Source organism: Ranitomeya imitator, chromosome 7 (assembly GCF_032444005.1).
Source record: "Ranitomeya imitator isolate aRanImi1 chromosome 7, aRanImi1.pri, whole genome shotgun sequence".
NCBI classification, from domain to species: Eukaryota; Metazoa; Chordata; class Amphibia; order Anura; family Dendrobatidae; genus Ranitomeya; species Ranitomeya imitator.
The window spans coordinates 10,642,070-10,665,376 of NC_091288.1; the positions used below are offsets into that span (position 1 = coordinate 10,642,070).

Here is a 23,307-nt window from a genome sequence, read left to right on the forward strand (position 1 = left end):
TATGTAAGGACGGCTCGCTGCTCATGTTCAGAATTTTAGGAATCTTTCAAATTGCTTATGTTTTACTAAGACGCCACATAGTTAAAAGAAGAGACCGCTCCGTTCTGGAGTCTTCCACTCTAAAGATTCTCCATACTTAACAATACAAGTCAAGGTGAAGCTCAATAAAATGCCCGGCATCTTTTTGAGAATTTTGTCAGCACTTTTAAAAATGAGCTTTTTCTGAAGCGTCTTGTTCTTGAAAACCAGAAGTTATTGGCTGCCTGAAAATAAAACCTGTAGTGTGCACACAGCCTTACGACATGCAGAGTTTCACGATTTTATGGGTTGTTTGTTAAAGGGGTTTTCTAGTGGCAAACTCTTCCGGAAATGCTCCTACTTTGGGGACTTTTTTTTCGTTTCCCAGAACGGATTGAAAGAGTTTTTCAAAGGTTACTGAGTTTTTTCCATAATAATGTTTTGCAGCCGAGTGATTGGACAGAGCAGATTCCATCAGGAGCCGCTTTAAAGCAGTGGCGACATGCACCCGTTTCTCCCAGCAGGAGAAAAGATACTCCATGTGCACAGATCCTTACAATGAATCCTGCAGATTTCCTCTCAGCAAAACATTAACCCGACCTTTTGTTTATGATCTTGTCAATCGGTGCAAAGTGTCGTTTATCTGGAGAGCAGGGGTAACGGGCGGGCGAACCTCACCTGAAAACTCCTGGTAGTTATCCGGGTAGCTCTGAGCTCTCGGCATTCTGGACTTGAGAAAACTTTCTCTGAGGAGAGAAGATAAAAAGCGTCTCATCATCTTCTGGGGAACGACACGGGGACAGGCAGTGCGGACTCTCCACCAATGTACAGTACAAAAGGAAGGAAATGGAGTTCAGCAAAACATCTGCAGATTATCTGGCATGGAGCGGATTTAAAAATAAATAACATGAAAAAAATAAATTGTAAAAAAAAAAAAAAAAAATTCATGCGATTCAAAGTGTGACAATACTACTCCTCTTCTGTAGATTCTGCCATCTGGAATTTTTCCCCAAGACTCAAACAGGACGACTTACCCGTCTAAAGGACTATCGAGTGATGGACAGCTCCCGGAGCCTGAGTTTTCCGGACTGCTGAGAGACAGAGGGTCCAGCATCTACAGTGCGAGAACACACAAGATCGGGCAATCAGCATAAATGCATCTGAAAGAAGCTTTAGCACTGAGCTTTCTAAAAAAAATGGCCTCCAACCAAAGTCTGAGACCTCGAGTTGGCCGCAGAAGAGCCCTGTATGGCCTACAGCTCTGCAGGAGGGTGACGAGGGTCCTACGAGCACAGCTGTATAGACACAGGTATCCTCCCCTAAAACCAGCGCTTCCTTATACCTCTGCTAACAGAAAACCTCCATATAATCCAAGAAATAAAAAGGTGCACCTATACGGCAACCTCCAAAAAGAGGAAAGATGCAACCACATGCTGGGTCCATTTTGATTACCCCTCCCACCAATCGATTAGCAAGGAAGTCTTTGAGCTGTCAATGGATTACTGTATTACGGCAGCTGGGTCCTGATGAAGACCACCATCGCTGCCGTGTTTGTAATCCAATTAATGTTCAAAACAACATTATTAACATCTCTAAATCTGAATACTGAGGTATCGCAGAATATTAGCACAGAGCCATCAAACGCAAGTTCACAAAGCCTAGGGGGAAAAAGTATTGAAATTGCTTTATAACAAAAAAAAAAAAAAAAAAAAAAGGCAAAAAACAGCTGCTTCCCTTTAAGAAAAAAAAATAGAGAAAGTTCTGGTTCACATAACATAGTGCCATAAATTACGACACCAAGTCATTTTTACTTCAAGTGAAATACTGTAAAAACCGTACCCAAAAAACAATGGTGGAATTGTGGGTTTTTGTTTTCTTTTTAGTTTTGTCATTTTTCACCATTTCACCCAGTTTACAATGTGTCAGTTATTATATGGTAAAGCTTCCATAAAGCTATGGAGAGACAAAAATCAAAAAGGCACTTGGAAAAAAAAAAAAAAGGAAAGTTGGTTGGTGACCAGGCCTAAGACCCAAGCACATGGCGGTAGATGCTAGGCAGTTGGCGTGCGGCCTCATCCCTCCATGCAGAGGACACGGACATCACAGGACTGTGAAGAGTCTTACCTGGTCCATAGTCTCAGGAATGAACTCCCCCTCGCTGTTGATGCTCGTGAAGGATCCGTTTCGGACGCCCTGGTGCAGCTCGTCTGGAATGTAACCCGGAGGAGGAGAGCTGCTGTCTCTGGTGTGATTTCCTAGGAATAGTAATAATGGTCAGTACCAGTGATCGTTGCAGCCCTCAGGACGAGCGGCACTGGTCGTCTCCACCTACCGATGATGGGCAACCTGTCTTTTGTCTTGGTCCCCTTAAACACAGAGTTATCCAGATCTTCCAGGGACGGCATGTGCTCCGTATCACACACGTGGGTGGCCTGAAAAGCCAAAAACATCAGTCAGAAAGAGCCGTAATACCCTCAGCTCCTGTCGGATTGCAAACCCTCAGAGGGGATCCCTGGGGGCCCAGGAGAGGGTCCCATCATAAAACCTGGTGTACATTAAGTATATCACAAGAGTGAGTACACCCCGGACATTTTGGTAAATATTTTATTATATCTTTTCATGGGACGACACTGAAGATCTGACACTTTGATACAATGTTCAGTAGTTGGTATACAACTTGTATATCAGTGTAAATATTGTGCGTCCTCTAATTAACCCAACACAGCCAGTAATGTCTAAGCCTCTGGCAACAAAAGTGAGTACACCCCCTTAGTGAAAATGGACAAATCTCACCCAAAGTTTCAGTATTTTGTGTGGCCACCATTATTTTCTGCCTTAATTCTCCTGGCCATGGAGGTTACTAGAGCGTCACCGGTGGCCACTGGAGTCCTTTTCCTCCTCCATGACGACATCACGGAGCTGGTGGATGTTGGAGACCTCGCGCTCCTCCATCTTCCATTTGAGGATGCCCCCAGATGATCACTAGGGTTTAGGCCTGGAGACATGCGTGGCCAGTCCAGAACCTTTACCCTCAGTTTCTTTACAAGGCAGTGGTGGTCTTGAAGGTGTTTGGGGTCATCATGCTACAATACTGCCCTGTGGCCCAGTTTACCGAGGGAGGGGGATCATACTCTGCTTCAATCGGTCACAGTACATGTTGGCATTCATGATTCCCTCAATGACCTGTAGCTCCTCACAGCCGGCAGCACTCATGCAGCCCCAAACCATGACACTTCCACCACCATGCTTGACTGTAGGCAGGACAAACTTGTCTTTATACTCCTCACCTGGTTGCTGACACACACGCTTGACACCATCTGAACCAAATAAGTTTATCTTCGTCTCATCAGACCACATGACATGATGGCAGTAATCTATCTCCTTAGTTTGCTCGTCTTAGCAGTGTTTACGGCTTTCTTGCGCATTATCTTCACAAGAGGACGGAAAATCGCTAATTGGGCACAATTTGGCAATTTTCACTTAGGCGTGTACTCACTTTTGTTGCCAGAGGCGGTGTTGAGTTAGAGGACACCAAATTTACATATTTAGACAAGTTTTACACTGACTGCTGTACATTGTGTCAAAGTGTCAGATTTTTAGTGTTGTCCCATGAGAAGATAGAATAAAATAGGTTTATAAAAATGCTAAGGGTGTACTCACTTTTGTGAGAGAGCATAGATATGGGTGCGTGCGGGCTCTCACCTGGCTGTGAACATGTAGGACCAGCAGGATCTTCAGGCTCTTCATGTGAGCGCTCCTGTCCAGCAGTTCCACTGCTTTGTCCAAATCGTCCTGGGTTTTCAATGGGATCACCAGCTACAGAGAAGGACACCTGGTTAGTCCTGCATAAGGCTAGATCCATGCTATTGCCATGTTCTCTGGAAACCCCTGTACTATCTAGGTGTAAAAGAGTGGGGTCTCCCAGTGCACCCCTTATGTGAGCCTTAGTGAAAACAGCTCCCGTTTCCAGGCAATACTTACCTGCACTGATACACTGTAACAAACTATCAGGACGAGAGAGATTTGAGCTCGGAGGATAGCCTAGGCTGGGGATAACTTACCAAGCCCTCAGTGGGGAGGAATACTGGGCCAGGAGCGCACACGCTCTCATCCTCCAGCATTTCATGAGTTAATCAGTAGCCTCTCACCTCATTATTGCTGTAGTGCAGATCCATGCACTGCCCGAAGGCCACTTTAGCTTTAGCGCACAGATCCTCCAATAGGACCGGCCGGGGGAACTGCAGGATCCTGTAAACAAGTGATTATTGCATTAGTCCGGCTGGTTCGGCCTTCTCACGGAGTTAGCCAGGTCAGAGGAAAACACATTTACCAAGTCACACATCAACACAGTAACACAAACGCCTCCAGAGCGACTGTCTGCATCCGGGACACTGCATGCAGCAGAGCTCAAAATGTGCATGTAGCTAAGTGGGAGAAAACTTGTGTACATGAACATCCAATCTCCCAAATCAGAGATCTAAATCCCTGGATTTCCTTTAAAGCACCACTTTATGTCAGCGTAGGAAAGGTGCAACCAATCTAAGATCTCTGACCCCAGTATCATACTCAACACCCGCTGTCTTCTGCTTCTCCCCGCACCGCTCTGGTTCTGTGCCGCCATTCTGCGACCACAAATTCTGACTGACCAGAAGTCCCAAGCTCTCAATGTAAGTCTATGAGCCTCATTCAGGCCTCAGACTATAGAGTTGTGACTAGTGGATCACTCCAGCAAACACTGCAACGATCCAGAAGTCACAAAGTGCAGAACACAGACCGGAGCGTTGTCGATGAAAGATGAAGACGGCGGCTGGTAAGTGTAAGACTAGGAGCACTGAGATTAGTTCCACCACTGAGATAAAAAAACAAAAATAAGAACGCCGGAGTGGCACTTTAATGACAAATCATGCCTTTCTGAAGGCTCCACTAGGTGGGATAGATCAATGTATTTAGATTTAATATGGAGTTCTATATAGCCTTGCTCTGGTGTAAATCTGTATGTAGTGAGCTCCTCTTAGTGGTGGCTGTGGAAAACTATATGTAGTGAGCTCCTCCTAGTGGAGGATGTAAAATCTGTATGTAGTGAGCTCCCCCTAGTAGTGGCTGTGGAAATCTGTAGGTAGCGACCTCCCCCTAGTGATGGCTGGAGAAATCTGTATGTAGTGATCTCCCCCTAGTGGTGGCTGTATAAATCTGTATATAGTGAGCTCCCTCTAGTGGTGGCTGTATAAATCTGTATGTAGTGATCTCCCCCTAGTGGTGGCTGTATAAATTTATACGTAGTGAGCTCCCTCTAGTGGTGGCTGTATAAATCTGTATGTAGCGAGCTCCCCCTAGTGGTGGCTGTATAAATCTGTATGTAGTGAGCTCCCCCTAGTGGTGGCTGTAGAAATCTGTATGTAGTGATCTCCCCCTAGTGGTGGCTGTATAAATTTATACGTAGTGAGCTCCCCCTAGTGGTGGCTGTAGAAATCTGTATGTAGTGATCTCCCCCTAGTGGTGGCTGTATAAATTTGTATGTAGTGAGCTCCCCCTAGTGGTGGCTGTAGAAATCTGTATGTAGTGATCTCCCCCTAGTGGTGGCTGTATAAATTTATACGTAGTGAGCTCCCTCTAGTGGTGGCTGTATAAATCTGTATGTAGCGAGCTCCCCCTAGTGGTGGCTGTATAAATTTATACGTAGTGAGCTCCCCCTAGTGGTGGCTGGAGAAATCTGTATGCAGCGAGCTCCCATTACTGGTGGCTGTAGAAATCTGTATGTAGCGACCTCCTCCTAGTTGTGGCTGTAGAAATCTGTAGGTAGCGACCTCCCCCTAGTGGTGGCTGTAGAAATCTGTATGTAGCGACCTCCCCCTAGTGGTGGCTGTAGAAATCTGTATGTAGTGAGCTCCCCCTAGTGGTGGCTGTAGAAATCTGTATGTAGTGATCTCCCCCTAGTGGTGGCTGTATAAATTTATACGTAGTGAGCTCCCCCTAGTGGTGGCTGTAGAAATCTGTATGTAGTGATCTCCCCCTAGTGGTGGCTGTATAAATTTGTATGTAGTGAGCTCCCCCTAGTGGTGGCTGTAGAAATCTGTATGTAGTGATCTCCCCCTAGTGGTGGCTGTATAAATTTATACGTAGTGAGCTCCCTCTAGTGGTGGCTGTATAAATCTGTATGTAGCGAGCTCCCCCTAGTGGTGGCTGTATAAATTTATACGTAGTGAGCTCCCCCTAGTGGTGGCTGGAGAAATCTGTATGCAGCGAGCTCCCATTACTGGTGGCTGTAGAAATCTGTATGTAGCGACCTCCTCCTAGTTGTGGCTGTAGAAATCTGTAGGTAGCGACCTCCCCCTAGTGGTGGCTGTAGAAATCTGTATGTAGCGACCTCCCCCTAGTGGTGGCTGTAGAAATCTGTATGTAGTGAGCTCCCCCTAGTGGTGGCTGTAGAAATCTGTATGTAGTGATCTCCCCCTAGTGGTGGCTGTATAAATTTATACGTAGTGAGCTCCCCCTAGTGGTGGCTGTAGAAATCTGTATGTAGTGATCTCCCCCTAGTGGTGGCTGTATAAATTTATACGTAGTGAGCTCCCCCTAGTGGTGGCTGTAGAAATCTGTATGTAGTGAGCTCCCCCTAGTGGTGGCTGTAGAAATTTATACGTACTGAGCTCCCCCTAGTGGTGGCTGTATAAGGCTGTGTATTGAGATTCCATAATTCCTGACAGAACTAAGCTGTGACATATTTTGTGCCATAGATTTGCAATTTGAAATTCTGTAGATCTGCATGCATAGCTACTAATGCACTTTCTGCATGAAGATGTGGCAGCATGTCTTTGTCTCACAATGAGCAGTTCAAATCAGCACGCTTAGGCATCTGCACTAGATTTTAGCAAGTAGTATGGGTCAAAATCCCCATGAAATTCCACCATGTACGGATAAGGATGAATGGGATACCAATTGATTGTGGTCCAGTGATATGTACTTTGGGCATTGTGGATGAAGAATTGTGGTCGCCCTATGATAGGATATTTCTCAGGGAGGTTATAATGTATTTATTGGTAAGAAAATAAAAGCACTAAGATGGATGGTGGAGAAGCCTCCTACTATCAACCAGAGGTTAAAAAATATATATTGAGTGATATAATACCATATGAGAATATATTGTATAGAAATAGAGGATGTCCCCTGAAGCTCCATAGGATATGGTCAGTCTCACGTTACGAGCCCTGGTGTGTGTTCCTTTAGACACATGGATTGTGATATATGATATAGACAGACTAAAGGTGTGTTCTGAATTATAATAAAGAACCAGCTAATTTAGTCCAGAGTGCAATGCTTCATAACGGAACCTGTCCTAATACACTATGCTCCAATCTGTTTGTTCACTTTTCTCCATTTGTTTATTATTGAGAGTGTAATGTTACATCCATGTTCTTGTATTGAATGGGTAAAGGTAAATGTTTGAATCATTCTGACCTTATACTATATTATATGTTTGTAACTTTTTATCCTGTGGAATCTTTCAATAAAAAGTTTAAAAAAAGAAATTCCGCCACGTTAATTTTCCGATATTACTAGCCAAGTGGAGGAGATTCTGCAGTTGGTAAACATTTTTGTGCGGATTTTCAGATCTGCAGTAAGTCAATGCCTGTTGCAGATTTTACCTCTTAAAGTAACAGGGGTGCAATGTCTGATACATGGCATCTACATCTAACATAAGCAGATATTTATGCAGATTTTCTCCTGGCACATGTGGCCTTCTCCTTAAGAAGCGCCCCCACGGATGACGAGATGCCGCAGGGCTGGTTTTGTCCAGGACGTCGCTGTTACGGGCTTACATCATTTGTGGTTTTGCTGCATTTTCCTTGCAGACGCGATGAGATGGTGAAGGTGTTTTTTTATGAAATGTCACTCACGTGCAAAGTATTTGTCACTGACTGACGACTTCAATAAGAAATGTTAACCGCATTGTAACCACAAGTAGAACTTCACGTCCGGCCTTACAGTTCTAGGAACACTTTTTTCTAGAACCAGTTTCTTTTTCAAAAAACCCTACAAAAGCTTCAAGTTCTTCCGCTGCGCCAGCACGGCCCGTGTGATCGGATCCCCAGGAGGATTTACAGCCGCAGTCACGTCCTAGCAAATTATTACTGGAAACTGGAGTTTCACTTGAAGATAAGGACATAATCCTACTGTTCTGTGGGTCCTGGTTCAATAGCACTGAAGGACACTTGGTAGCACATGGTGTGCGGCTGCGGCCCGTGCCGGTAACCTTTGCTCACTGTCATGTGGTGGCATTGATAAGTGCGGTACATACCAACACCAGAGGAATGTGAGGGATCAGCTGCAGTAAAGTGACAGCGCCGGGGGAGAATCAGCACACAGCTTCATGTAATAACCCCTCATAGAATGGATAAGAAATAGCTGGCGTCTTTTCAGCAGACATGATAAATTATTGCACTGTTCCTGCAATATCTGACCCCACAATCATCACACCAGAATGGCACAACACCCTTACCAAACCACGGAGCTTTAAGGGGTTTGTACTAACTGGATAAGTTCCCTCATCTGTCTTATTGGAATAACTTACTAATCTTTGGGGGTCCGATCACTGTAGAGTCCTGTCTGAATAGATTGGAGATCTGATTTATGCACCACTGCTCCAGTCTGTGGGAGCCACCCCACTAGTTGGAGGGACCAGGCTGCCAGGAAACGTGTGCATTCAGCCATCGGAGCAGCACAGGTTGGACAATAACGGACAGTCTGAGCTCCGTGTTTATCCCAGAGGTGTTGGATCAGGCCCAAGTTGGGTTCTTTCACTCTCTGAGCCTCAATTTGTGCCTGGTTCATGGATGTACTTACATGGAAAGAGTATTTCCATAATATGGTTGGAAAGATGAAAACTCACAACTCTAGCGGTCACTGCAGCTATAGGATTACGATTTAGCTAACCCTAAAGGCCCTGAACCATCCTGGCTTCTCCTCCTGACTATGGACATCACAGAATAAGTTGTCCTGGTATCTGCCTCCATTAGACATGATGGCGTGGATGCTCGAGGGTCCAGTGCTAGTGGCTTTACATCTGTACAACCTGGGCTTGGCATTATACATGGTGATCTCAGGCTCGTGTATGGCTGCTTGACCACAGAAAACCCAGACTATGAATCTGCTGCCTTTCCCCCTTCATAGTGACTGCACATGAAGACCTGGGGATCACCAGCAATGAAGCAACACCACAAGAGCACAAGGATAAAGGCGGCAGCCACTACCAGGGTACACAGGATGATAAGGGCTGACTATGGAGACTGCAGTTCTCAACTTTACTTTGCACCAATGTGTGATGCTATAGACCCATTCTCAGGGGGTGGAGGTGCATATACTTTATGTATGTATGTAACCATGGTGAAGGCCAATAATTATAGACAGATCGTTATTTTCAGCTCACCTTTTCTCTCCACGATGTTCAAACTTTACACGGACATCATTCTGCAAAACAGTAAGAAATAAATCAGATAGGTGGAAGTAGACCTGTACCGGAGCTACAGGATTGTGCTCGGAGCTCTGGGTGTGACTGGAGGGTAAGAAACGACAAAAGATCAGAAAAGCACAATCCAAGTAGCTCCAGAGCAGAGTACATATACCTTTATGGGTGCATTTACAGATCTTCAGCTGAAGATTCTGCAAGTAAATTGTGTGTTGATTTGTGGTGGATTCTGATGCAGATTTAACCCCATGTACTGCAAATGGTGAAACCTGCAGTAAAAATCAGCAGCAAAAATCACAGCTGAGAAATTTAAGGGATTTTTTTTTTTTTTTAAACTACAGCCAGGGAACAGGCATTTTACAAAACTCGAAAACCCCTTTAAAGAGGCGAATAGACCTATGTTACAGCATGTTGGGTGTCATGGTCGTCTCCTGCACGCTGACGCCTACCTGCTTCTTGGGAGAGCTGGATTTGGTTGCGCTGGATTCGTGCAGAGACAGGGACGGTCTGCTGGCCTTGTGGAGGACAACCAGGTCTTGCATGATGGAGTCCAGGGCCTGCTGCTCATCTGCAGGGGGAGAGGATAACCATGGATCACTTATACAGACAAATGATTAGAGAAACATTTAGCTACATGTCATCAACTGTACAGAAAAATACACAACGCAGTCACGTTATTCCTACACACACCGCTGTGATAATCCCCATCCCAGGCAGACACCCCCGACTAACCCACATATATGCTGCCTATAAGCAGCGACTGATCGTGAAGCTGCAAAACGAGGCAGATTTATTTAAAGGGCGGAAATCCCAACCAAAATGTAATGTCCATCATTTTATGCACAGGGTCTGACTACAAGATACGCATCAATCCTATAAACGACCGGGACACAACGCTGGTTTTACCCTACATTTTGTTTAACAAGTTATACCTGCCGGTATCAGAACCCCTGGACCTTGGGAGGCTTGTGACCTCTGTGGAAGGGTGTTGTGAGGATCTGGAACGTCGGGAGCCAAGGAGGCCTGGACGGACAGAGGGATCCACGTGTAGTGGCGGCCATTTTCTAAGCGCACGTTCCGACCGGACGGGTCGCAGCGCCAAGCTTAATCAGCGGCAGGATTCCCCCCTTGGGCTCCGAGAGTCTCCCGACATCTGCGGGTGAGTGCTGTGGAACTTTGGGGCACCGGGAGTCTGAGGACCTGGGCGGGCGGCGGTGCCTGTGTGGGACAGCGGCCATTTCTAAAGCGCGTTCCCTGACAGGAGGGGAAGCGACGCTACTTGCCATCATTGCGGTGCCGCTCAGCAGGGGAGCATACATCCTGAGATCATAAGGGGACCTGCGGTGTGTGCTCTGAAGAATTGGGCCCTGTGCTCCCCTATGGTAGACACTCACCCTGCCAGCGCCATTACTTCGGAGGGATTAACCCCCTCCCTGCTGCTGCTCTGTGGAGACGGTGCCCGCTCTGGTGCACGGAACCCGGGTGAAGACTTAAAGCTGCTACATTTACAATTCTTAATATCCCATCTGTCTATCCAGAGTCACTTTAGGATATAAACTCTGCATCTAACCCTGCTGAGTCCGCGACTGGAACGTGGATTCTCCATAAATACAATTGTAATCATTTTGTGGAACCTTGTTGCTGTTAGCCATGCACCATTCCAAGGGAGCAGGAGCTGCTGACAAATTAAAAAGCTATGCCAGGGATGATCCCCCTGATAGTGTACGAACTCTTAGGAACAACACCTCACAGGCCCAGCGAAAAAAACGCCTCTCTGATAGCAATGAGGAGGGTGAACAAGACGAATTGACTATTAAACAGGCGTCTGAGCAATTAATGCAGGCTATATCCCTAACTAGATCATCTCTTACTGAAAAAATAGAGGATGTGCATTCTGAGGTGGGTCGTCTACGGCATGATATGCAGGCCATGAGGGGCGCATTACAGAGGTGGAAACAAGAGTGTCCCATATAGAGATACCATCACCCCTATGGAGGCTAAACTGACGAAAGTGGCTGGCTCTATAAACGCCTGGAAACAAAAGGCAGACGATATGGAGGAGAACAGACTACGCCGAAATAATATCCAAACTATTGGCCTGCCGGAACGTTCGGAGGGTCAGCAACCTGAGTAATTCCTGGAAGACTGGCTCAGGGCCTCTCTGGGGGATGAATTTTCCTCAACATTCTCGGTGGAGAGGGTCCACAGGGTCCCTACAAGACCTCTCCCCCCCTGGAACTCCACCTCGACCTTTTCTGGCGCGTCTCCTTAACTGTAGGGATAGGGATGCAGCTATTCTTCGTTTGGCACGGGGAAAAAAAGGCCCATATCAAATTCAACAATGCTACAATTTCGATTTTTCCGGACTTTTCAATTGAGCTCCAAAAACAGCGGGCACGGTTTATGGAAATCAAGAAGCAACTTGGAGACAAAAATGTCATCTACTCTATGCTCTATCCAGCTCGACTGCAAATTGTCCATGAAGGTTCCTCCATATTCTTTACAGACCCAGCGGAAGTAACTGAATGGTTACGGTCCAACAAGGTGTCTAATGCAAAAGAATCCTAATGTACTAATCCAACAAAATCTTTCTAGTCTAATGGCTAAACAAGCGGAGCTCTCTATACGGGCGCCGAGTCCATCAACAATACCGGACGCTGGATTCACTGAGGGTACCCCCTTTTCTATCTGAGTGTAGGAGTACAGGACTTCACTCCTATACTGCTCGCTTTTGGTCTTTATGTTAGTTTTGTCTGTTATGTGTGTAAAGTCGCCGCCAACAGCATTTTTGTGCTCTGTGTGATGTCTCTGAACTTTGTCCGAGTAGTAATGCACATTATTCTCTCTTTTAAATATAAGTATGGGATCTGAGATTATATGGATGACTTGGAATATACGGGGTATTAAAACTCCCTGGAAGAAAATGAAGGTATTTTCACAGATTAAACGTTAATGTTGTAGCACCGGTGGAGACACACCTGACCAGGGATACAGCCCGATGTGTACAGAAGCCGTGGGTACAGCGGTTTATCCACACAGTCCATACTAGCTATTCGAGAGGAGCTTCTCTGCTAACACAGAGATGTCAGATGGGAAGCTGGGAGGGATCCTGAGAGGCACGGTCTTTGTGCAAGCATTAATCAACTCTCGTGAATATGTGATATTATGTGTCTATAACCTGGACTTATGGAGAATACGTCACCCTGAGACTAGGGGATATACTTGCCACTCATCCACTAGGCGATCTCTCGTATGGACTATATATTTGGGTCCAGTGGGTTGGCATTGTGGGTGGACAGTGTTGAACATGGCAATAGGGGGATCTCGGACCATAGTCCAGTTATTCTGAAACTTAAAATATGGGAACTCAATTAATGGTATGTTCTGGCAATTGAATCCATTGTGGCTGAAACTAATGGATTCTAATGATAGGACGGTTGATCAGTTGAATTGTTTCACCTCAGCTCACCCAGAATATCAGTCTATTTTGGGACACCCTAAAGGCATACTTAAGGGGTGCTTGTCTTCTACAATTTCTTATATCAAAAGAGTGACCGCGAGAGAGGACGATGAGATAGAACAACGGTTGAAAGACTCGGAGGCCGCATATATATCTAATCAAACTAATGGTAATAGGGTGAATGGCTCACTTCTCAAAGGCTATATACTCAGCATGCAGACACTAAGTCTAAACGCAAATTATTCTTTACTCGTCAATTCTATTTTGAACTGGGAAATCAAGCAAGAAAATTTTTGGCTTTCTTAGTGCGTCAACATAATACTTCTAACAACACTGCAGATTTGTGCACCGGATGGCTCATTAGTATCCTCGACTGCTGAAATACTCCATTGCTTTCATGATTACTATAAGTCGTTACATAAATCTAGTAACGGCCTTGATATTTTGGAATGTTTCGATTATCTATCAGATGTAACACTTCCCACATTGAGCTCAGCCCAACAAGCCTTTATGGATGCGGAGTTTACCCTGGAGGACATGGAATATGCTATGGCGGACATGGCCTCTGGGAAGGCCCCTGGAGATCGAGATTGGCTAGCAACACTCCAATTGAAGGTGTTTCGTGGGGTTTGGGAGGGAGGATTTATGCCTGAAACATTTTATGACGCAAACATTATTATGCTCAGGAAAGAGGGGAAGGACCCTTTAATTCTCCGGCCTATATATAAACTGGGACAAATCTACTCTGTTACCTCTCTCATACCCCAATGCCCCGTCTTGAAACTCGCTCGTTGTTGCCTATTGTCTCCAATTTCAAATATCTAGGCATCCACATGTCTCAACATAGTCAATTTAATTTACAACTTAATATCTACCCATTACTAGATTTTGTCAAATCTAAATTTGCAACCTGGAATAAACTCGCGCTCTCTGTTGCTGGTCGTATTAATCTAATTAAAATGATATTGCTCCCCAAACTCAGCTAATGCTTTCAACACAGTGCTGAGCCAATAGCTAAATCCATCGAAAAAAATTCTGTGTGAAGAACATTCTGTAATCCGGACCGAAACATTGTAACAGACTCAGATCAGGAGAGATCAGTGCTGATATCTACAGCTCTACAGGACTGAACTCCAGTGACAGCAGAAATCAGCGAGAAAACCTAACGGTACATAAGAATGGCGCAGAGCCGCGGCTCATCTCTACATTACTAGACCTCCACATATTTATTTGAAGGTGACGAGCCCAGGTGCCACCACAGCCATAACGCGCCAGTGATGAAGTGAACGCTGCAATTATCAACACTTGGAATTCCCGTCTGACCACGGGCACAATGCGAGACATGACATCATGTATTTGTACACCGCAATCCTCCCCAAGGCGCATTTATTCTGCACAGACAATGGCACCCCTCGGCCCTGGCTGATGTGGAAAAGGTAACGGAAACCACTAAAAGCAAGAGGTTCTACAGCAGCAGCTCCGATGGTGAAGAAAACATCAGCACAGCAAGGTCCAGCACCCACAATGCAGGTACTGTGCACCAGTCTGAAGAACAGAGGACGAGAACACAATTCACTGCAAAACTGCACAATCCAACATACAGCACTGAGCAGGTGTTTTAGAAAGGTGTGAAAAAATGCTGCGCAGTAAAGAAGTTATAAGAACAAGAAGGGTTAATAGTTTATTTGTATCAATTAAAAAAGCAAAAAGAAAGAAGAAAAGAGAAATGTAAATCCCATCAATATCTGATGACCGCCCGTCGCCTCCATCAGTGTCTGGTGACCGCCCGTCGCTTCCATCATCAGTATCTGGTGACCACCTGTCATCTGCATCAGTGTCTGGTGACCGCCCGTCGCCTCCATCATCAGTATCTGGTGACCACCTGTCATCTGCATCAGTGTCTGGTGACCGCCCGTCGCCTCCATCATCAGTATCTGGTGACCACCTGTCATCTGCATCAGTGTCTGGTGACCGCCCGTCGCCTCCATCATCAGTATCTGGTGACCACCTGTCATCTGCATCAGTGTCTGGTGACCGCCCGTCGCCTCCATCATCAGTATCTGGTGACCACCTGTCATCTGCATCAGTGTCTGGTGACCGCCCGTCGCCTCCATCATCAGCGTCTAGTGACCGCCCGTCGCCTCCATCATCAGCGTCTAGTGACCGCCCGTCGCCTCCATCATCAGCGTCTGGTGACCGCCCATCGCCTCCATCATCAGCGTCTGGTGACCGTCCGTCGCCTCCATCATCAGCATCTGGTGATCGCCTGTGCGTGGTGATTCCGCATGTGTTCATTGAACCATGCGGAATCACTGCATCCTATACATAGGAAAGTGATATTTATCTTGCGGAGACTGTGCGTCTCCACAAGATAAATTGACTAGAAAGATGAGCCACATGTAAGTCTACACAGGGAAGCCGCGGGTGTCCCTGCACGCATTGTGGATCTGGCTGCTCCGGATTGGATGCTGCAGGTGTACGCCGTGTCCAATCCGCAGCAAATACTGAACGTGGAAACATACCCCAACACAGGAGGTAACTCAGGATCAGTAATGTAATGTATATACATAGTGACTGCACCAGCAGAATAGTGAGTGCAGCTCTGGGGTATAATACAGGAGGTAACTCAGGATCAGTAATGTAATGTATGTACATAGTGACTGCACCAGCAGAATAGTGAGTGCAGCTCTGGAAGATAATACAGGAGGTAACTCAGGATCAGTAATGTAATGTATGTACACAGTGACTGCACCAGCAGAATAGTGAGTGCAGCTCTGGAGTATAATACAGGAGGTAACTCAGGATCAGTAACGTAATGTATGTACACAGTGACTGCACCAGCAGAATAGTGAGTGCAGCTCTGGGGTATAATAAAGGATGTAACTCAGGATCAGTAATGTAATGTCTGTACACAGTGACTGCACCAGCAGAATAGTGAGTGCAGCTCTGGAGTATAATACAGGATGTAACTCAGGATCAGTAATGTATGTACACAGTGACTGCACCAGCAGAATAGTGAGTGCAGCTCTGGGGTATAATACAGGATGTAACTCAGGATCAGTAATGTAATGTATGTACACAGTGACTGCACCAGCAGAATAGTGAGTGCAGCTCTGGAGTATTATACAGGATGTAACTCAGGATCAGTAATGTAATGTATGTACACAGAGACTGCACCAGCAGAATAGTGAGTGCAGCTCTGGGGTATAATAAAGGATGTAACTCAGGATCAGTAATGTAATGTATGTACACAGTGACTGCACCAGCAGAATAGTGAGTGCAGCTCTGGAGTATAATACAGGATGTAACTCAGGATCAGTAATGTATGTACACAGTGACTGCACCAGCAGAATAGTGAGTGCAGCTCTGGGGTATAATACAGGATGTAACTCAGGATCAGTAATGTAATGTATGTACACAGTGACTGCACCAGCAGAATAGTGAGTGCAGCTCTGGAGTATTATACAGGATGTAACTCAGGATCAGTAATGTAATGTATGTACACAGAGACTGCACCAGCAGAATAGTGAGTGCAGCTCTGGGGTATAATACAGGATGTAACTCAGGATCAGTAATGTAATGTATGTACAGTGACTGCACCAGCAGAATAGTGAGTGCAGCTCTGGAGTATTATACAGGATGTAACTCAGGATCAGTAATGTAATGTATGTACACAGAGACTGCACCAGCAGAATAGTGAGTGCAGCTCTGGGGTATAATACAGGATGTAACTCATCTGATAATCGCTGCTATGTAGCTGAGCCGATCGAGTGGTGCCAGCTTCTAGCCTCCCATGGAGGCTATTGAAGCATGGCAAAAGTAAAAAAAAATGTTTTTAAAAATATGAAACAAAAAAAAAAAAAAAAATATAAAAGTTTAAATCACCCCCCTTTCGCCCCAACCAAAAAAAAAAAAAACAATAAAAAAAGTCAAACCTACACATATTTAGTATCGCCGCGTTCAGAATCGCCCGATCAATAAAAAAATGCATTAACCTGATCGCTAAACAGCGCAGCGAGAAAAAAAAAATTGAAACGCCAGAATTATGTTTTTTTGGTTGCCGCCACATTGCATTAAAATGCAATAACGGGTGATCAAAAGAACGTATCTGCACAAAAGTGGTATCATTAAAAATGTCATCTTAGCACGCAAAAAACAAGCCCTCACCCGACCCCAGAAAACGAAAAATGGATACGCTACGGGTATCTGGAAATGGTTTTTTTTTTTGTTTTTTTAGCAAAGTTTTGAATTTTTTTTCACCACTTAGATAAAAAATAACCTAGACATGTTTGGTGTCTATGATCTCGTAATGACCTGGAGAATCATAATATCAGGTCAGTTTTAGCATTTAGTGAATCTAGCAAAAAAGCCAAACAAAAAACAAGTGTGGGATTGCATTTTTTTTTTGCAATTTCACCGCACAGAATTTTTTTTCTCGTTTCCTAGTACAAGACATGGTAAAATCAATGGTGTTGTTCAAAAGTACAACTCGACCCGCAAAAAATAAGCCCTCACATGGCCATATTGACAGAAAAATAAAAAAGTTATGGCTCTGGGAAGGAGGGGAGCGAAAAACGAAACCGCAAAAACGAAAAAGGGCGGCGGCGGGAAGGGGGTTAAAGAACTTTGCAATTGGACTTTTTTTTTTTACCATTCTAGCTGTATATTTCTCACAGCGATATGCTTTGAATATTCATAATCAGTTTAGACAATGTTCTGTGATTGAATCCAGACCAGAGAGTTTAATGCAGGGGTCGGGAACCTATGGCTCGCGAGCCAGATATGGCTCTTTTGATGGCCGTATCTGGCTCGCAGACAGGGGGCCGGCAAGTAGGAAGCGGGGAGAAAAAAAAAAAAAAGACGCCCCTTTAAATCTTCGGGCGGCGCCGTCCGCCGCCATGACCAGCTCCCCCCACCCCCGGGCCCCGCCCCCGCTCTAATACTCACCTCTATTGGTTCCTGCGGCGCCGGCAGCTGCAGCGTCCTCTGACTCTGCGACGTCTCAGAGCAGAGGGCGCGATGACGTGACTCCTGTGCGCGCCGCTCAGCCTCTCTGTCCTGAGCGTCGCAGAGCCGGAGAGACGCTGACTGCACCGGACCTACGCTAGGAACGGGAGAGGTGAGGATTTTACTTTTTTTTTTTTTTTCTTTATGTCTGACTGTCTGTGGGCTGGGGCAATGCTGGACACACTGGGGCAATACAGGAGACTATGGGGCAGATTGCTGGACACACTGGGGCAATACTGGAGACCATGGGGCAGAATGCTGGACACACTGGGGCAATACAGGAGACCATGGAGCAGAATACTGGACACACTGGGGCAATACAGGAGACCATGGGGCAGAATGCTGGACACACTGGGGCAATACAGGAGACCGTGGGGCAGAATGCTGGACACACTGGGGCAATACAGGAGACCGTGGGGCAGAATGCTGGACACACTGGGGCAATACAGGAGACCATGGGGCAGAATGCTGGACACACTGGGGCAATACAGGAGACCATGGGGCAGAATGCTAGACACACTGGGGCAATACAGGAGACCATGGGGCAGATTGCTGGACACACTGGGGCAATACAGGAGACTATGGGGCAGATTGCTGGACACACTGGGGCAATACAGGAGACCATGGGGCAGATTGCTGGACACACTGGGGCAATGCTGGACACTGGGGGTAATATGCTGGACACACTGGGGCAGACTGCTGGACACACTGGGGAAAGGCTGGACACTGGGGCAGATTGCTGGACACACTGGGGGCAGTGCTGGACATACTGGGGCAGATTGCTGGACACACTGGGGGTAATATGCTGGACAACATGGGGGTAATATGCTGGACACACTGGGGCAGATTGCTGGACAACATGGGGGTAATATGCTGGACACACTGGGGCAGATTGCTGGACAACATGGGGGTAATATGCTGGACACACTGGGGCAGATTGCTGGACAACATGGGGGTAATATGCTGGACACACTGGGGCAGATTGCTGGACAACATGGGGGTAATATGCTGGACACACTGGGGCAGATTGCTGGACAACATGGGGGTAATATGCTGGACACACTGGGGCAGATTGCTGGACAACATGGGGGTAATATGCTGGACACACTGGGGGCAGGACTTGAGGCATGGGCAGAATGTAGATACGGTTACTGTGCAGAGTGACACTATATCGCCTTTTTTTCTTCATGTGATGTAATGTAGAAGTTGTGAAAAATTAAGTAATGTGTTCTGCAAGCGGAGCTCGAGATAACTGTGTTATTTCCTGCAGAAACGAGTCCTGGCTGGAAGGAATGATGGCGGTCTGTGCTGGATGAAAGATGAAGGACTTCACCTAGAGACGTCACTGGTGAGTCAGTGTTGCCTATACACTGACACTATATATACACTGTATACTATATACTCAAATCTGGCATTCTCTCAACATCAGGTGGGAAGAATGCCAGCTTCCAGTCATGCGCAGGAAAAAGAAGAAGCCAGACTGCTGGACTGATGTCATGCATCGCAAGCTCACAATGTAAGTTATTTATTTAATTTTTTACTGCTAATTACCATTGTTTCAGTCCAGTTGTGGCTTTATACAGCAGGGAGGAGCATTCCTTGCTGTACTAAGTGAACATTGGAGCGATTGATCTGTCAATGGCCCTTTAAACATATTGCACGGCTCTCGCGGAATTATATTTCAAAATATGTGGCGTTTACGGCTCTCTTAGCCAAAAAGGTTCCTGACCCCTGGTTTAATGCATGCTTCCTGTACAGATACAATGTAACCATTTCACATTCAGGTTGTTTAGACTGAATACAATTGTATCCAATCATCAGATGGATGAATTATTAGTGCTGTACATGAATGTAATCAGGAACATAATTCAGTCAGCTCAAAGATCTTGGGTAAAAGAAACACAAAGTCCATTAATAAGTTGCAGAACATTTAATTCTATAACAAAGCATTAATATGTTTCAAAACCTGACAAAGGGCAAGAAATGCTATAAAAATAAATGATTTCTCAAGTATTCAATCCCTCACCCAACTCCAGTAATCCTGCAGTGATGGCAGCACAGCCATGAATTGTGTGACCACTGCAGCCAATCACCGACCTAAGCAGAAATACCTGGATGTACAGTATGTTATTGGCTGTAATCAGGAGTGAACACAGACAGAAGAGGCCCCCTGTGCAACAACAATAAATTGGCCCTTTAAAGTTCAAAAGCTTCTCATAATGCACAATACCACCTGCTTGGAGGCGATAGTGGCCCCTGTGTGGCCGCACAGGATGCACCAATGGTATGTCCGCCGATAGCTGTAGTGATCATGTGAGGATTATGGATGAGACAAAATACTAGTAATGATTGTTTTTACCGAGTGCAGACAACCCCCTTTTATATATAATATATTGAGTGATTGCTGCAGCAAATACAGCTCCACTGATGTAACTTACCCATGATGGCAGCCTGGTACAAGCAGTCGCCTCAGGGAGATGAGAGTCCCATGTGCAGCGCCCGCCTCTCCTGCAACAAGAGGAAAACGTGTTATATCTAGATGCTTTCTTCAAAATGTACATAAAAGCAAAATAAATCTGGGATCTCCCCAAGGCCAAGAACGATCCTTTATAAGGTGCAGTCCCAGCAGCCAGGTCGGGCACAGCTCATTTTTAGTAAAGCTGCATTGCAATTTGGCAGGTCCAAGTCTTCCCATACATTCCTAGATAACCCACCCCCATCCCCCAGGACCATAAGGGGGTACACGGCCATGGAAACACAATCAGAACAAGTCTGAAACCTGCAAACCAGTCCAGCTGGAAATTCAAGAGCAGCAGCAGGACTTCGGATTCTACCCAAAAAAACATACAACTCATTTTCCCAGGCAGAAGACAGATCGTGTTTCTAGCTCTAATATGGTTGTGCGTGGTTCCTAAAGTATAAAAATAAGATGCAGCAGAACATTACGTGCAGACGGCGGAGCGCTCCGCAGACTAAACACCAAACAAACACTGAAAGTATCGATGCCCCCTGGGACCAGGCCTTCCAGAAAAGTTACTGAGCGCACAGCACAGCCCTCTGCTGAATCTACAAGGTGGGCACCTGGTGTAATGACCCAGGAGGGTCACCCCCATAAAAAACAGGACAGGTGGAAAGAGACCACTAACGTACCAAATAAACCATGTCACATCCAAGCAGACCGAGCTGTGTGAAGTCATGTCTCGACCATTCAATGAGCTCAGAAGCGTCATCCAGGACTACAGTCAGACATTGAGCACATTTTCCACTGCTGATTTTACAGCAGATTTGCAGTAAATCTGCATCACATGTGCAACAAGAGGACTAGCCAAGGATTTGATGAAATGCTGGTGCGTGCAGCTACCCCACTGCAGTTTTGCAAAATTCCTAATATTAATCTATCTTTACATGGGTTGTGCCAAGGTCTCCTGCAGCAGTGTATCACTCCCAGCCGCGTATTTTTGGGGACGGTGAGCCTCTGCTTGATAGACCCTGCAGCATTGTTGTGCCACTGGCCTGAACTGTGCACTCTACCTCACAGCACTGGATGAGGGGCAGGGGCATCGAGGCTGGATTGGGAGATCACAACGTGCCCCCGCAAACCTGCCTGCTTCAGAGCAGTGCTTACAAGCACTATTGGAAAGCGCTTGTAAGCTCTGCATATGTACGGCCACAGCTGCTGAACTGCAGAAGAAAACTGCCAATCAGTTGGTTTAACCCCTTACCGACGTCAGTACCCCCGCTTTGAGGTGGGCTCCAGCGTTGAGCCCACCTCAAAGCCGCAACATGTCAGCTGTTTGCAACCCGCTGACATGTGCCCGCAATAGGCGCGGGCAGAATCACGATCGTCCCACACCTATTAACCAGTTAATTGCCGCTGTCAAACTCTGACAGCGGCATTTAACAAGTGCTTCCGGCCAATACGAGCACTGCTGACTCCCGTCACGTGATCGGGGGTTAGCAGTGCGTCGGCATGACAACCCGAGGGGTCTCCTGAAGACCTCTATGGTTGTTGATGCCAGTTTGCTGTGAGAGCCAAACAAAGTGTGGGATTGCACTATTTTTGCAATTTCACCGCACTTTGATTTTTTCCCCCGTTTTCTAGTACACTACATGGTAAAATCGATGATGTCATTCAAAAGCACAACTCGTCCCGCAAAAAATAAGCCCTCACGTGGCCATAATGATGGAAAAACTAAAAAAGAAATGGCTCTGGGAAGGAGTGGAGCAAAAACGAAAATGCAAAACCGAAAAAAGCTTTGGGGGTTAACAAGCACTTTGCCAATATCTGAACATAGGTTCACTGTAAGGGTATGTGCACACGGTGCGTATTTGCTGCAGATCCGCAGCGGATTTTATCGCGCAGAAATGCTGCAGATCCGCACTGTGATGTACAGTACAATGTTAGTGGAAAAAAAAAAAAGATGTGCAGACGGTGCAGAAAAATCAGTGCGGATTTGCTGCAGATTTCAAAGTAGTGCATGTCACGTATTTTGTGTGAATCTGCAGAGTTTCTGCAACCCCTCCATGTTAAAAATCCGCAGTGGCAAAATCTGCAGCAATTATGCATAAAAAAAACGCACAAAATCCGCATAAAAAACGCGGCTGCGGATTCTGCCAGGAGCTGCGGATTTTGTGCAGAAAATTCTGCACCTCTTTTCTTACGTGTGCACATAGCCTAAAGGGATCTGTGGACAGCACATAGGCACTGGCCAGGTAGGTATATTTGACTGAAACACTGCATCCAAAATCCCAGAGGACCGAAGCGCTCTGGAGACAGATAGGCAGGTCCCTGGCGGCTTCTCCCCACCTCCTGCCCTGGATTGACAGGTCTCTACCTACCTGGGCATATAGGCAGAGACTGTCCCTCTAGGCTAGCGGGTGGGGAGAAGCCACCGGGGACCTGACAATCTGACTAGTGCCCAGCCCGGTTCAGTCTGTGGCAGTCTGTCTTTCTATGAAACCGCAGTGATTCAGAGTCAAACATACCTGGTGAGTTCATACAGCCAGTGAGTACGTATAAGCAGAGAAATTCCCTTTACAGTAAGTTCACACCAGGCGCTTTTTAATGCGCTTTTATGCAAATTTTCAGCTGTGTTTTACAGTACCAGCTACGCATGAGATTTCTAAAATCTCACACATCATGGGTTTTTTGTCATCAGTATTTTGTGCTTTGCATGTTTTTTCCACAATATAGCATGTCACTCGTTTTTTTTCCAACGTTATTCACCCATTGACATAAGTGGTGAAAAAATGCTGAAAATCAGCAAAAACGCAGGTATCAGGCTTTTCTGTGTTTTTTTTGTGCGAAAACCCAATTCTATATAATATGACTTTTTTTTTGCACTAAACTATCAGCATGCAC

General features: G+C 45.9%; 1 protein-coding gene across 2 annotated transcripts in view; it reads right to left on the minus strand.

Moving 5' to 3' along the window:
* The window catches only part of MAP3K2 (mitogen-activated protein kinase kinase kinase 2), a 39,845-nt gene that overhangs the window by 12,507 nt on the left and 4,031 nt on the right, over window positions 1-23,307 (minus strand). For both annotated transcript variants that reach the window (XR_011314608.1, XM_069732678.1), the window contains exons 2-10: window positions 20,384-20,453; window positions 9,928-10,046; window positions 9,440-9,480; window positions 4,167-4,266; window positions 3,721-3,834; window positions 2,351-2,450; window positions 2,143-2,273; window positions 1,053-1,132; window positions 697-764 (exon numbers count right to left, since the gene is read on the minus strand). Coding sequence is in view for 1 of the 2 variants with exons in the window: in XM_069732678.1 (XP_069588779.1) it covers window positions 697-764; window positions 1,053-1,132; window positions 2,143-2,273; window positions 2,351-2,450; window positions 3,721-3,834; window positions 4,167-4,266; window positions 9,440-9,480; window positions 9,928-10,046; window positions 20,384-20,387 (757 nt within the window). In the remaining variant the exon portion in view is untranslated. The remainder of the gene's footprint in view (window positions 1-696; window positions 765-1,052; window positions 1,133-2,142; window positions 2,274-2,350; window positions 2,451-3,720; window positions 3,835-4,166; window positions 4,267-9,439; window positions 9,481-9,927; window positions 10,047-20,383; window positions 20,454-23,307) is intronic.